Here is a 15,661-nt window from a genome sequence, read left to right as displayed (position 1 = left end):
GTTAATATTTATTTGGGATTGCAATACTTAGTGCTTTATAAAAGGTAAAACCCTCAAAATATATCTGTGTAAGTTATCATTAAATGTGTGAATCTTAGACAATTTGTGCTTGTATCTTAACATAATGTGTAGGATTTCTACTTTGAAATAAGCATGGGCTGCTTCAATTTTGCGAGACTGTTCTTTGAGAAGTAGTCAGCAACACATTGCAAAAGCTGTGGCAGTTCATTTCCCTTGCATTCTACCTATGAAATATGTACTTACTTGCAGAATGGCTCAAAAAGCATTAAAATAAAATTGTATAGTGGCCTGAATATCAGTATATGTGGTTCAATTGTGTGATAATTCAAACTTACAGATTGAAAAGAAAAGCAGCAAAGACCCCAGATACTATAATGCAGTCCCTAATGCTGTATTTTCTCCTTCTGATACTTCAATAACAGTAGTGAGCATAACTAGATTTTTCTGGAGGCAGCATTCATGGCTGTGTGTATTAGAGTATTGCTTTTCTTAATTGCCTTTTCTTTGTTGATGAAGATCAAATCTAGCTCTGGGCTTACTGTAGCTTTTTAGGATTATTAGTATTTGGTTGCTGGTTTTAGCTGCTCTTTCCAGTATGATACTAGGAAAGAATTATTTAAAATGCAGCCATTTTTGCTATCACTGATGCAGTCATTCTCTGATAATGAAGAAATCCTTTTCAGATGTATTAGAATAGGAAATGCCAGTCAGTCAAAATAAGACTAAGGTTTGCAGTTGTCTGTAATTTCACTGCAAATCCTAAAGCCAAAGTTCTTTCAGGGCATGTTCCATAAACAGAGCTAAACAAGGCAAACAGCAGTAAAGTCGTTCAGTATCTTCAGCTGTACAGAGCTAATAATTTTTCTAGCATGTTCTCTTGTGACTTTTTCCCTAACCTTTTGTACTGATTGGCTTATTCTCTCTTAATGCTGAATGAGGTTTTATTTCCATTTCCATCCAGGGAGAACAAGCACTAGGGTTGCATTCATAATTGACATGGATGGACACACTGCATGTGACATTTTTCATACAAACACAACTCCTTAGAGATGAGAGAATCTGCCTTGTCTGAGTTGAAACAAAATTAAACGGACAAAGATTTTTGGTTTTAATTATTGAAGAATTTATTGCGCACCAAAATTGATACATTAACATACTTTTATTAACTAGCTGTGGGATGCAGGCTTCTTGGGGAGAAGAGTAATTTGCCCCTGAAATAGCATTTAAATATTTCTTCAGACAGCAAATATTTTACTTTGTCAAAGTTCACTTTCTGCAGTCTGGAAATGTTTACAGTTCTTAAAGAATTTTATGGGAGCTGTGGGCATAAAGCAGTAGTAGAAATATATATCACAAATCTTGGTGAATGATTGTTAAATGATCAAATATACTGTCTCAATTCATTCTTCAGCACTGCATATGAGCAAACTAATTTCAAGATTATAGCTTTTTGTAATTGTGTCAGTCTTCCCACACTTCCTATTTGCTGTCATATTATTTGGCTCAAAGTATAATGGATAGCTCAGTGACTTGGATTTTCCTTGTCTCTAATGTATTTTGTCGACTTGAGAAACAAGAGTTTACCAAATCCAGAGCAGTGCTGGTTGATTTTTTAAAGTATGTGACTTGACTCCCGTCGTTCAGGAAACCATTGATTTTGGAAGCAGCACAATATTCATATATATTTTAATTCTATCCAAACCCCACAGCAAGCTACTGGAGAGTTTTGGCATATTGCTTCACTAATGTTTGTCCTTAGATATATGTTTTTCCTGAATCTCTTATATTTGCAATAATTTGGTGGTATTTTGCTGACCTCTGCATGAGTTAAAAAAGCTGCATAACTCTAAATTTTTATGCTGCATTCTCAAGCCCCAGTGGTTTTCTTAAGTAGTTGGTACTGGCAGAGAGTAAAGTATGACATATATGATTTGAATTAATTTTGCTGTGTATCTCCCTCAAATTGTAATGATGCTTTTTCTGCTCCACCTATAGCTTCCTGCAGATTTCACAAAGCTGCACCTTACTGACAGTCTCCACCCACAGGTGACCCACGTTTCATCTAGTCACTCAGGATGTAGCATCACTAGTGATTCAGGAAGCAGCAGCCTTTCTGATATCTACCAGGTAAGACTGGAAGGGATGCTGATGGGAGGTGCAGTTGCCAGCAGTTTTGCACTTAATAGCTGAATGTCCTTGCTATTGTCACTTTTGAGTAATTGAAGAAGTGCTCAATAGACTTCAAAAAAATACTTTTTGTTTGAATTGTAATGATTTCAGGCTTTAGGTGTGTTGGGTTCATAATGTAGAGCCTATTCAGTGGTGGGAAGAAACAAATATGGAGTGGGCAGCCCGTGCTTGAGGGGCATATTTCTATTTCCCCACCCTGTAGAAACGTGATGCCAACCTCTTAGCAGTGCTTCCTCTCCTGGCCATCCTCAGAAAGGTGGGCAGGTTGAACTGGTGGTGCTTCCTAAAGTTGTACTTCTGAGGTGGCTTCTTCTTGTAAAGCTCTGTGCTAGTCACTGGGCACAACTTGAGTTTAGAGATCCAGAGTTTAAATATAAATTGGAAAAAAGTCTAAAGTGAAATAAAATGAGGAATTGTGCATTTTTCACTTGATGTTTATGGTTCTTGCAATGTTGGAGGAGGAGCTGCCCTGATAGGGAAGTGTACCAATTTGTTACTCTGAAAGGAAGGAATCTAATCCAATTAAAATATATTTCTATCTAAATAATCAAAAAGTAGTGAGACCACTTCAACATAAAGTACTGTTAACTAGAAGAGGATAGTGTTTTTTTGAGATGCTTCTGAAATTGCAAATGCAGTCATTTAAATATCAGGAAAAGCATATCTATAAATATGTGAAAGTTCATCTGTGGTCATAGTCGAAGAATATAGTCTCTTTCAGGTGAATAAACTTATAGGCTTCTTTTTGTGAAGGAAGATAGGCTATAAAAAGATCACAGTTCAATTTAGACAGTAATTACAATAATGCAGAGGTTTATTTTTGCAAAACTATCAAATTAGCTGAACACTTAAAGCATAGCATATGTCAGTCAAGTAGGTTTGTCAGAATTTCTTCTGAAGACAAGACTACTTTGAGATATGATTTAGGTTTATATTGTGAGACTGAAGAAGAAGTAAAATCAGTTTTGTTCTTCTAGTCTTCTACAGATTTTAATTCTGTTCATTACAAAGATTTCCACTCTAACAGAAAAATAACAAGTACCTCCAGAGGCACAGCTGTATGTGGCATGTAGTTACACTCATACAGTTATTCTTGAGATAAGTTGGAAGTAATTTTTTGCAAACTTTCAGCAAAACACTCTTAACTGTGAAAAAGATAATTGAATTTCTATGCCATTAATAAAAAACCCAACCAAACAACATAGAAGAACTAAAGAAACCTCAGAAAAATACTTCTCTATGTAGTTGCCAACCTGGTCTATGACTCCTACTGGTTTCATTTGTAGTGTTGGGATCAACATACTGGTTGGTGTTTGGAGAGAGTTAATGGTATACTGAAGTATTTACACAGATAAAATCTACTCTTTAAGTATTCTTTTAAACTGAATTTACAAACATAATGCATAATCCATTATTAAAAATATTATCTAGTTTCTTCATTTAATCTGCAATTAATACCACATTTAAAGGTGACTTGGCACAGTTTTATCAAGAACTGTGTAATTGCACAATGTCAAAGTATGAGTAACCCATGTCCATATCTACATCCAGAAATATGACCATGTACTGTAGAATGCAACCTCATCTTTTTGTCTTAATACATATACTTGAAGGAATGTTTATTAATGAAATGGTAAATTCAGGTGTGGAAACTGATAAGATTCTTAAATTCTTAAATTTAACTTAATGGTACAAAGTATTGTTTACCTTGATTTCTCAAATTCTGGTAAATCATTAATTTCTGGCCTCAGTTTCAGTCATAAAGGAATGTAATGTAGCAGTGTTAGGCTAGGTTCAAGTACTGCCAAAACAAAAAAAAACCCCGAACCAAAACAAAATAAAATAGCTGTAATTTGACCCCTCTAGGGCCAAGTAAAGGATTAAAGAGAAATATTTTTTGAAGGAGAGAGTGAATCAGTCATTCTCTCTCAATTGTTTGCCCTGCAATTCTCTCCCAACTGTTTATTCAAAACTAGTTAACCATAACCAAGTCATCAACATGTTATTTTTTTTCCTTCAAATTTGATAAGTCTTAGGTAAAGCTCATGATCATTACCCCTTTGATTCTTTGATTTTCTGTATATAATGGCATTTTTCTGTTTAGTGGGGTGGACTTGGATTCATTATGGCTAAGTAGAAAGCAATGATTTAGAAAGATCATCATCTTGTCTTGCAGTTGATAGAAAAAAATGTTTTAAAAATTATATTCTTTAGATAATTACTGCTGAAATCTGAGGTAATATGTCATGTTCTGCATCCCGTAAGTATTAGTTCTGTAGCCTTAAGAGCAGCTGCTTCCAGTGAAAATATGTTCATGGCCTTTTAAGATTTTTTTAAATAAATCATGAAGCTGACTCTTCAGATGCTTTCAACATTGAACTGAGAATACTTCCTTTTAAATATTAATGCGGTATCTAAATTTGTTTGTCAAACGTTGCACATGAAAGAACTTCTTTTAGGATAAGAAATACTTACCAAAATAAAATCAACCTTTGTGTTTACCCCACCCAAGTTTCAAAAACATCAGGTGCTAATTAGTAAGGTCCTTAAATACTGTTATTTTTATTTTAGGAAATAAGTTCAAGTGACGAACACTGTAGGGTGACTTGAGAGGAAGGGGATGCTGAATGTCAGTAGTGTGTGTTGGCTTGCATTTGCCAAGAACAATTCTTTGCTTCTGTCTTTTTTTGACATCTCATGTGTGGCTGCTTGCTCTTGATTGCTAGACTTAGTTAATGATTCTTAAATGAACACATATACCTGTTCCTATATGTTCCTGGATGCTTCCTGCTATACCTGCTATATGTATTACCAGATGATTGGAGAGTGAGGAGATGTAAGCTCACGGCTGTGTATTATTCCCCCTCCCTGTTTTGGGAAGCATTGTTGTGTTGGCTCAGCTCTTTGCCAGCCTTTCTTTGCCTTATCCTGTGCTCAGACTGGTGGCTTCCTGCCACACTGACATGCCCTCAGTGCCTGCCCAGATACCACTGTCGGTACAGGAAACCAGGAACATCCTTTCTGAGACCCTCCCAGGATGTGCCTATTGCTTGGAAATTTTCAAGGTGTCAGCTTTGTTTTCTCATGGTCCTGATATGGTAGCTCCTAGGAGAAAGGTCCACCCTTCAGCAGCTCTTCCTGAGTGAGACCAGTCTTTTGTCTCCCAAACCAGAGGGTCCATGCAGCCTGCCCTTTAGTCACTGTATGCAAAATAAAGACATTTTACCTTAAGATAAAGCCACTCTTTCTGACTGTATCAGCTGCTGAAGTGCAGGGCTCTGGCTGATGCCAGAGTGGCTGGAACAGCTCAGGTAAATTGTCCTGTGGACTGCCACCCCTGCTTTTTCAACGAAGCCCAATGCAGTTCCTTATCACTCCTGTAAATTCAGAGCCTCTTAATGTACTCTGTGACTTCCAGAGTCCATGTTCTGTATGCCTGTGCTCCTGGAGCAGACATTGCTCCATTCTGAGGAGGAGGCAATCTTTGGCAATGAGGGGGAATGCTGTTCCTGGTGGGTTGTCTGCATTGCTGCACATTTCCATCTTCATTGAGGAAAACTGCTCAGACTGACATGTCGGCTGCTGTGTTATAAATTTTGGGGCAGATAATGAAAGAAAAAAATATGGAGAGAACTGTGAAAATCTTGGACTGAAGGAGTTTTAAGGTATTTCATGGACATTTGCACTCATGTCAATGTAGCACAAAAAAATAATGTTATTACCTTAGATTGTGTATGATTTCTGTGCATGTAATAATAATAGTTGATTGTAGTACATGTGATAACTATTTAATAAACAAAAACATATTATAGTTGCATGGATTGAATTTCATCTTAATTTATTGATATTGTAAAACTTTTGTTTAGTCATCTGAAAGCTAATTTAAAACAAAACCCGAGACATGATTTCTCTCTCTGTGGAGACACTGAATCCAATATGACATGAGGGAATATTTCAAACTAGTGTGACTTCTGCAAGTCATTTCATAAGACAGGTAGAGCCACTGTTCTTGGTGTTTTTATTGATATCAGCTTAAAAATTAGAAAGTAAAAATGGGTAGTTTTGGTAACAGACATTTTTATTTTCATTTTTTAGTTCATTTTTTAGCCCTTAAATGACAGTGGTTGAAAAGTAATGTGGAGATGGTGTTTTTGAACTGAGCATGGCTTCTTTCTTTGTTAGCTTTGAAGGAATTGAAGGAGTGCACCAGGCAATGAACATATTTCTGGTTTGGGCAAGGAGTTTCTTCTATTCTTTTGTTTTCTCTTTGTCCCTGTTTTTTTTTTTTTCTCTTGCATGTTTAGAGATCTTGGATTGTTGATTTTAGGTGGTAACAATAGTTACAAGGGGAGTTTAGTCTTTGAAATGATACAATGTTTCCTGGAGAAAGTAATTAAATTTTTAGTAAAGTAAAGGTTAAAATAGTCTGTTTAAAATAAAAAGAGATCAGTAGTTAGTGTAGTTATTTTAAAGGTTGTCTATTTTTTCTCTTTATGTTACCATCAGTTGGAAGTTTTTCCCAAACCAGTATAGAAAGAAAACTATGAAGGGCACTTGAAACAGAGGCAGTCATATAAGCAGCTCTCCAAGTCTTCCCACTTTCTTTCCCCTAGTAAGGGTGGGGAGTGTGTGATGAAGCAGTTGTTTCACTGCAGTGAGAGTTACTTGGTTGAGTAGAGGTAGAGAACGCCCATAACTTCTTCTAATCTGTTTTCTCAAGGAACTCAAAAATTCAGTGGAGGAGGAGGAAGGCAGACACTAAATGAAATCATCTTCTTGAGCTGCTCATGTAGTCCACAACCTCTCTCATTATGCTCATTGTCATGGTGCATCTAAAAAATCAAAGACCAGTGGAGTTGGCATTAACTGGTTTCCTCTCCTGCCAATCTGAAGTGACCAGAGGGGTCTCCACCATTCCCCCAGTCTGACCTAGGGAGAATGAATGCTATTCTTCTTCTCTTAATCCTCCCCTTCTTCCTCATGTCAATCAAGGAACCAAAGGCTAACCAAGAACTTAGACAAGGCTTCTTTTAGTTTACATCTTTACCCTGGTTATTTCACAGTATTTGTTTAATTATCACTCAAATCTGGGAGTGTGTTTGGACTTCAAGATCCTCCTCAGTTGAAGCAGCTAGCTTTTTATTGGTGCAGTATTAAACTTTATAGCCACTGCTTAAAACTGGTCAGATTCTCCTTAGGTGTCAAATATGAAATACTACTGCAACTCAGGCTTGAAAACGTCTGTCTTAGTCTCTTAACTGTCATGTTGGTGATGTGACAAATAAAATATTAGGATGTCACTATTATGAGATTGCTTTGAAGCTTTAAAAATTTTCTCCACAGAAAATGGAAAGATGACATGAGAAATTTGCTATCACAGTTGGTATGGAGAGACATTGTTTTGTATTTCAGGCTGCAACCAACATTTTTCTTGCATTTTTGCTGCATGCAATCTTTTCAGATTTATTTAAGTGAAACTAATTTCTGTTATTGCCCAAGAAGCAAAGTATAACATGCACCCAAGAATGGCAATTCTGAGGTGTATTTCATCCTTGGTTACATGCCCTGAGAAGATGTAAGCCTCATGATTGACTGTAGTACAAATTCTCTTGGATATTCATCATTTGGGTTTTTGGTGGCTGAGGTTCATAAGGAATCCCCTATGCCCGAAGGAGCTCGTGGGGGTTTCCCCTTTAATCCTAGACAGATGCAAGGCTATTGCTTAGTAACCAAGGGTTCCTGTGCAGACATGCTTGGTTTTTCTCATGCAAAAAGGGGTACAAAAGCACTCAGAGTAGTTGGGTCATGAAGTTTAATGTCTCAGCAAGAGGACCTTGAGTACTTGACATCATACATGCTGCTACTAAACCTAAAAAAGCAATTTGTGATGTATAAACACAAGGAGCCCTCAAGGTTTTCTTAGTTTTCTGGTTTGGTTTTTTTGATTGGTTTTTGTTTGTTTGTTTGTGGATTTGGGGTGGGGGGCATGGATTTGTTTGGTTTGGTTTTTGTTTTGTTTTGTCATGCAGAAAGGCTACATTTGTCTTTCTTTTCTATCTTTTGTGTGGTCATAGAGATTTCAGAAAGTTGTTTGAAAACATGTACTTTTTTTCTTCTAAAGGTGTTTTTAAAGGTGTCCTAAATTAACAAACTTTCTTATTACATTGTAGATTGTTGCATTCAATGCTGAGCTTCTTTGTTGCAGTGGTTTGGGTTTTTGGCAGGAAATTAGAAGTAGTTGCTTTTCATGCACCAATAACTTCACTTGTCAAAAAACAAACAAACAAAAAAAAAGAAACAGCAAGTGTAAATAGTGATTATCTTTGGGAAATCTTGTAGCCTTTAGTAGTATTTGTAAAGTGTTTTCTGAGTCCAAAGTTACATTTAATTCAGTGTGAGAATTTGTTTTAAATATCATGGACTCTTCTTGATAATAGAGTTTCAGGAGTTTTCCAGTTTTGTTTAATTGCTTTAACACAGTAAAATAACTTATCTTTTAAATCAGATGTTGTACAATAGGTGGAAGTTTCTTGTCTGTTAGCATTGTATGACAAAATTGAGGTCTGCATTAATTTTGGTATTGTGCTTTTGAGAGAGCTTAATCTGGGCAGGGAGGAGGGGCATTTGTTAGTGATGGGAAGGTTTGCAAAATTGACTGTGAATCAGTCCCACTGTCACTGGAATTGTCACTGCTGGAAACGTCAGATTCTGACAGATTGGTGTCATAAGCTGTGTGTCTACTGACTCATCACCACTAATTTTTCCACCAGTCGCTTTTGATGAAGGCTATTTTGAAAGAGTAGTTACAGATGCTGTTTCAAATGTATCACAGGGAATGGGCATGTTAAACACAGGAAGACTGCTCATAAAATAGTGCTCTCTGTGCTATGTTTTGGGATTTGTTTCTGTGCCAGTAACATCTTTCCTTATCCTGGTTTAAAAATGAGCAGCATTTTTTCTTGACAAAAGCAAAACCAAAAAAGCCACTAAACCCCCAAAATGAACAACAACAACAACTAAAAAAACCCCAACCCAAAACCGCAAAGTGAGAATAATTTGAATATTGCAGAGATGCTGTTATCATGCTTTTTTTTATATTAACAAGGCCCAGCTACAAAGCTTGTGTTGTGCTGTAGGACAGAAGCATTTAAGAGTCTCACTGGCTGCCCCTGATCCATCTCCAGCCATATGCTGCTGTTCATGAGGTGGCTGTGTGTAGTGGCATTAAAGTGACAGATGTTGGCCGCAGATAGGGAGGCAGGAATAGGGGAGATGATTCTACAAAATTACCAATGCAATTTCTCTTACCTTCCCTGTGTTCAGAGAGTGACCTAGTTTTGTGGGTTGTCTTTTTCACCAGTCTGAGACAGATTGATGAAACAAGCTTTAGTAGGTGTCTTTGTCCCATGTTGTATTTTTCAATACATTGTGTGCTCCCAGAGTCTCAGAAACAAACCATCCCTTTAAGGCCTGTGAAACTGGATTTCTCAAGCCATGGCTTAAAACTTGCTCGTTAGAAGCTTGCATTTCCTTAAAAGTTGTCATAGCTAAGCCTTGGCAGCTGCTGTGGTATTAAATCAGGTTGTGAGAAAAGGCAGCCGTATCAGCCATGACAGACAAATGTTTGTGGGATGTATTAAAGTGTTCAGTCTTCAAATTCAATCATTTTTGAAATATTTAAATATCAAATTAAAATATATTTACCTTTAGGTGCTATACTAATGACCTTAGTCTGGACTATGTTTTCATTCATTTTAATACAATTTGAGGGAGGTTAATTTGACAGATATTCTGGGTAGTCCATCTGTGATGTTTAAGCAATGACTTTGCTTTTTTCTGCATCTGTAAATTCTGAGGCAATTTATCAGCAAATGAAAGCCATATTTAACCATGTTCAACTGGAATTGTAAAACAAAAGTACAGTCCTAGGTGACTGAGATATAGCAAAATTCCTGTAGCATTCTGATGCTGTTTTTATTTCCCCAAACTGTCTGTTTAAAATTATGTTGCTTTCCTAAGTGTCTGTAAATTTGGAGTGAGCACAGAAATTGTCAAATGAAAACTGTTCATTGAAAAAAATTATATTTGGCTAACAGTTGAAGACATTGCTGCTTGAAATGTAAGAGCCTTCAATCCCCCCAAGACCCACAGATTAAGTAATGTCTGTTGAACCCTTTGTTTGTGTGACTGATTGAAACAAATGTTAAAAGTCATATTTAAACACAGTGGGTTTGGACTGATAAATTGTTAGTTGTTTTAAAAAGATATAAAAAGAGAAAAGCAATATAAAAATATAGAATAAATTTGGGTTATCTGCTAGATGATAGAATTAATCTCTGTACATGTAACCAGAAAACTGCAGCAGTAAATAACATATTTGAATGTTTTCTAATTGTTTATGCACTAATTAGGCTACAGAAAGTGAGGCTGGTGATATGGATCTCAGTGGATTGCCAGAGACAGCTGTGGATTCTGAGGATGATGATGATGAAGAAGACATTGAAAGGGCATCAGATCCTTTGATGAGTAGGGATATTGTAAGAGACTGCTTGGAGAAAGACCCAATAGACAGGACAGATGATGACATTGGTAAGTATTGCAATGTAGTAAAATGTCAAACATGTTCTTCACCTCCAAAAACTTAATTTTTGAGCTTGCAGTTTTATTTTAATCATTGGCCTTTGTAATTGATAAGGTTAGTGTTTATTGTTATTGTTTTTGTATAAGTATGTATATAATGTGAACAATTAAAGAAAATGCATATAATATGGGTGAAACCTATTACTTGCTGGCCTTTTTGATCTCAAGCTTCAGCTTCTAATTGATATCAGAGCAGGTTTATGAAGGAGATGTCATTGAAAACAGGAGAACAGAACCTTGGCAAGGGTGACATTAATGTCAGCACTGCTTCTCACAGTATATTTTTAATTGTCAGTTGTGACATTGTGACTTGACATTTGTTGCAAACATTGGAGAGTTTAAAACCTTAACATAAATGTGCATCTAATCAAACTAATTTGCTATGTTAACATACGAGTAAACACATTGAAAGCAAAGCAGAACTAGAATCCAAATTTTAATCTAATCTCTTTCACTGGGGGAGATATTTTATTGAAGTATGACTAAATGATGATTAAGGTTGATTATCAGATGATTAAGGGACTAGAGCATCTCTTATGCAAGGAAAGTCTAAGAGAGCTGGGGCTGTTCAGCCTGGAGGAAGCTCAGGGGATCTCATTAATGTATAGAAATACCCTGGGTTGAGGGTGTGAAGATGATGGAGCCAGGGTCTTCTCAGTAGTGCCCAGTGAGAGGACAAAGGGCACAGGAGACTCTATCAGAGCACTAGGAAATGCTTTTTTTCTGCTGAGACTGAGGACTGGGAGAGGTTATCCAGAGCAGTGTCAGTATTCCTCCTTGAAGATATTCAAAAGGTGTTTGGATGTGTTCGTGGGAAACTGACTCTAGCGTGGCTCTGCTTGAGCAGGAAGATTTGACCAGATGACTTCTGGAAGTCCCTTTTAACCACAACCTTTCTGTAATTCAGAGTAAATTAAAAAATATAGAAAATATGGGGTCCTATTGAACTCTTTCAGTAGACATTTTAGATCAAACTGGATGCAAAAACGATTTTGGGGCATATAATCACTTGGCAGGACTGCTAAAATTAAGTTCTGTAGTTATGAACAGCATAAAAAATGAAAATACAGGAAGCTCACTTTTGAGTACAAGTGTAACTCAAGTGCAGGTAGAAGACAGAGCAGCAGCAGTCACCTTTAAGACAGTAATCCAGTAATCCTGTCTGGTCCACCTGAGAGGAACTTTCTGGTGAAACCACCAGACAATGATCAAGTACAATTTACTGTTAAGCCTAGACTAGGAGGTGTTGGCTTTACCAAACAACTTACTCAGTTTTGTGACATTTGTCTTGCTGTGTTTTATATAGTCCTAGTAACAATGAAATTATTGCCCTGACTGGGGTATTAAAAATATCATTGGTTGTATTCAGAGCTCTTGGTTGCATTACAATCCTTCCATTATGCTGACTTTTACTTTGCAGGGTTTCTATTGATGATATGACCAGCCAGTCTGTGTCTACAAAATACCCAGTAATTAAAACAGGCCACTGTACATGATTTATTAGTATACAGAAACGATTGTGCAGCATTTTAGCTTAAGCAGCCTCAGGCATCTTGCTGAAGAACTGTCTTTACTGTGCTTTGTTGTTTTGACATGCACGACTCAGTGGGCTTTTTCTCCTTCAGAACAACTACTGGAATTCATGCATCAATTGCCTGCTTTTGCCAACATGACAATGTCAGTGAGGAGAGAACTCTGTGCTGTGATGGTGTTTGCAGTTGTGGAGAGAGCAGGAACTATTGTACTAAACGATGGGGAAGAGGTCAGTAGAAGTTGCTTTTGACTCTCCCATTATACCAAACATCCCAGATTCCACGCGGTTAAGATCCTCTTTTGTTACTTAACAAAAAAAGAAAAAAAAAGAGGAAAAAGGCAACATTCAGGTAAATCAGAACTCTTTTTGTTCTGGTTTTTCTGAAAGCTTTTGTTTAGGCACACACACATTTCTTAAGCAATAAAGCCAGAAAGCATTTTCTGTATTGTACTAAATGCTTCCTGCCTATTTGAGCTCATCTGGGGACTTTATTTCAGTGTTCAAGTGCTGTTTTGAAACTTCCTCTATTTTTTTTCCACAGTCTTTCATTACCTCTTAATAGTAAAGATGAGCTTAAGATCCCAGTTTTCTTGAGCTGGAAATAGCTGTACATTTATAGAAAATTAGCTTATTAAATTGTTAATAGGTGCTAGAAAATAAATTTTGCCTTTGAACAATTGTGAGAGTTGTATTTATATAGTATGATTTCAAAATGTTAAGTGATTTGGTCTTCACGTATCCTGCAATATTTGATTTGTAGCTGGATTCCTGGTCAGTCATTTTGAATGGCTCCGTGGAGGTGACATACCCTGATGGAAGAACAGAGATATTGTGCATGGGGAACAGTTTTGGTGTTTCCCCCACCATGGAAAAGGAATATATGAAAGGAGTGATGAGAACCAAAGTGGATGACTGCCAGGTAGAGTGTCTGTGGTACAAGGAAATTCACACCCACACAGGTGTCGTGCAACTCAATAATGAGACCCAGTTTTATTTTAAACTGAATACATGTAAAATATCCAGTGGGTAACCCCAGACAGTAGTTGGGCAATATGGCTTCTGCATACCCACAGTCTGGGAAATGGAGTTATCTTTATCAGGGTAAAGGATCATTTTGCATGAAGATGTTTGTCTACATGCTTTTTTCCAGAAGGCGAGGGCCACCAGCCTCTTCCATGCATCCATTGCTTCCAGTGTTCCTTGGTAGGATCTCAAGGCCCATTAGCCATGACTAAGGCTCCTTTCCTTCTGCAGCTAATAGCCTTTCTTCCTTACTCAACTCAGCTTCTGAATATCAGAGTAATACAAATTTTATATCCCGTGGTTTGAGTGAAAGATCTAATTTTGGCTAATCTGACCTTTCAAGGAAAAAGCTTTGATGTTTGCTGTAATACAAGCAGTCAGATGTAAAGAATGCTTTTCATAGCATAAAACTACTGGCTGAATCTGGTTATATGGTTGTTATTTGCTGATTCCCATCCAGAAAATTATAGCATAGCCGTGGGTGAATTGAGCATTTTGCTTGGTCCTGATGGCTAATTAGCTTCAAGTAGATGACCTTTGAAAGGGGTGAAAATGTGTGTTTATAGAGTCACCTGGTTTAGCTTGCCCATCTAACTCCCAAAATGTGCATAAATGGTTTCTCATTAGAGTAATGTTTTCAGCAAATCCAAACTGTGGAACTTCTGTTTCAGCTGCTACTAGCTGCTGGAAAAGTGAAATGGTGTGTAAATGAATTTAAAGAGAAAATACTGTCTCTGATTCTTGGGCCATTGTCCTAAGTATGTACAGAAGGATTTAGCAACTTTTCAACCATAAGTAACACTGTTCCTTTCAGTTAAATACCCGTATTCATATAATAAGGTAGTTTAATCTTGCCCCCCCCCCAAAAGAGACAAGCATATAACAATTTGTGTACAATGTAGTTTTTTTCCAATTTGTTATGGTTGGTCTTAATTATATTTGCATAGTGTGGGCATTAGGAACATTCCTAAGATATTTATTCTTGCACTTATTCTTGGCTGATGATTGTAGAAAATAATTTTCCTGTTGTATGCTTTAAGCCAAGAAATAATTTCTTTCTTCGTGCCTGCACTAATTAATTGAGTAAATGTTATTTTTCTTACTAATTGACTTCAATAAAATAGCTATTAAAAAACAAGATTATTTACCAAAACAATAGCCACAAAAAATAAAAGCTGGGTTTTCACTTAACTCTTCTAAACACCACAAAAGAGCTGGGCTTTCATCTCCAGCAGTGGGGAGGTCAGAGCAGCTGAACAAGAATGGCTGGGAATACTAAATCATATTGCTCTGATGGATCTTGGTCTCATCAACTGCAGGATTGTAGTGGCAGTACTGTGCCTGTCTGTTCATCTGCTTGGTAAGACTGAACTGTTGGAAAGACAAAAACTATTGGAAAGGCACACTGCAGGTTGAGGAGCTGCTTTATTTTGTCTGTTGATTGAGTACTTGCACCTTAAGTCTAAATGCTCCTCTGAAGATTTAACATTTAACGCTGGTGTGTGATGATTTTTCCAGTTTGTTTGCATAGCCCAGCAAGATTATTGCCGCATCCTCAATCAAGTGGAAAAGAACATGCAGAAGGTGGAGGAGGAAGGGGAGATTGTGATGGTGAAGGAGCACAGGGAGCTGGACCGCACTGGAACGAGGAAAGGCCACATTGTCATCAAGGTAAGAGGAAAAGAGAGCGTCTCTTGAAAAAGTCTGTGTTCTGCAAACCTCGTAACTTGGCAGGTTAGGGCCAGGATCAGTTGAGATGTATATTGTAGAAGTAAATATTTGAAAATGGACTGTTAATATTTCTAGATTTTTAAAAATAATTATGCATGTTGACAACTAGGTGATTTCTATAGAGCTTAATTACATCATTTTTTTTACATTTCTTAACACAGTGGTCAAGCTGTTATGTTTGCTTAGCACATCAGTTAATGGATGGCAGTATTTCTAGTGTGATGAATCTTCAGTATGTTACAAGAAAACAAATTTGCATGTGTTGAAAATGTGTTAATAAGTATGATTTTTCTGTTTTTTGCTATCGATAGGGAACAGCTGAAAGGTTAACAATGCATTTGGTGGAAGAGCACTCTGTGGTAGACCCAACATTTATAGAAGACTTCCTGTTGACGTATAGGACCTTTCTTTCCAGCCCAATGGAAGTGGGCAAGAAGTTGTTGGAGTGGTTCAATGACCCCAGCCTCAGGGATAAGGTGAAAATCTGCTGAATCATGTATTGTTACCATTCACATTGAAATA

General features: G+C 37.0%; 1 protein-coding gene across 8 annotated transcripts in view; it reads left to right on the top strand.

Annotated features, from left to right (window-relative positions):
* Positions 1-15,661, top strand: part of RAPGEF2 (Rap guanine nucleotide exchange factor 2) — a 185,509-nt gene that overhangs the window by 137,256 nt on the left and 32,592 nt on the right. For all 8 annotated transcript variants that reach the window (XM_064710756.1, XM_064710757.1, XM_064710758.1 and 5 more), the window contains 6 exons: positions 2,017-2,148; positions 10,623-10,800; positions 12,477-12,613; positions 13,146-13,304; positions 14,927-15,079; positions 15,451-15,615. In XM_064710756.1, coding sequence (XP_064566826.1) covers positions 2,017-2,148; positions 10,623-10,800; positions 12,477-12,613; positions 13,146-13,304; positions 14,927-15,079; positions 15,451-15,615 — 924 coding nt within the window. The remainder of the gene's footprint in view (positions 1-2,016; positions 2,149-10,622; positions 10,801-12,476; positions 12,614-13,145; positions 13,305-14,926; positions 15,080-15,450; positions 15,616-15,661) is intronic.

The sequence above is a fragment of the Zonotrichia leucophrys genome, chromosome 4 (genome assembly GCF_028769735.1).
Source record: "Zonotrichia leucophrys gambelii isolate GWCS_2022_RI chromosome 4, RI_Zleu_2.0, whole genome shotgun sequence".
In the NCBI taxonomy this organism is placed as follows: Eukaryota; Metazoa; Chordata; class Aves; order Passeriformes; family Passerellidae; genus Zonotrichia; species Zonotrichia leucophrys.
The sequence above is the reverse complement of the archived record's forward strand: the minus strand, read 5'-3'. Positions and strand labels throughout refer to the sequence as shown.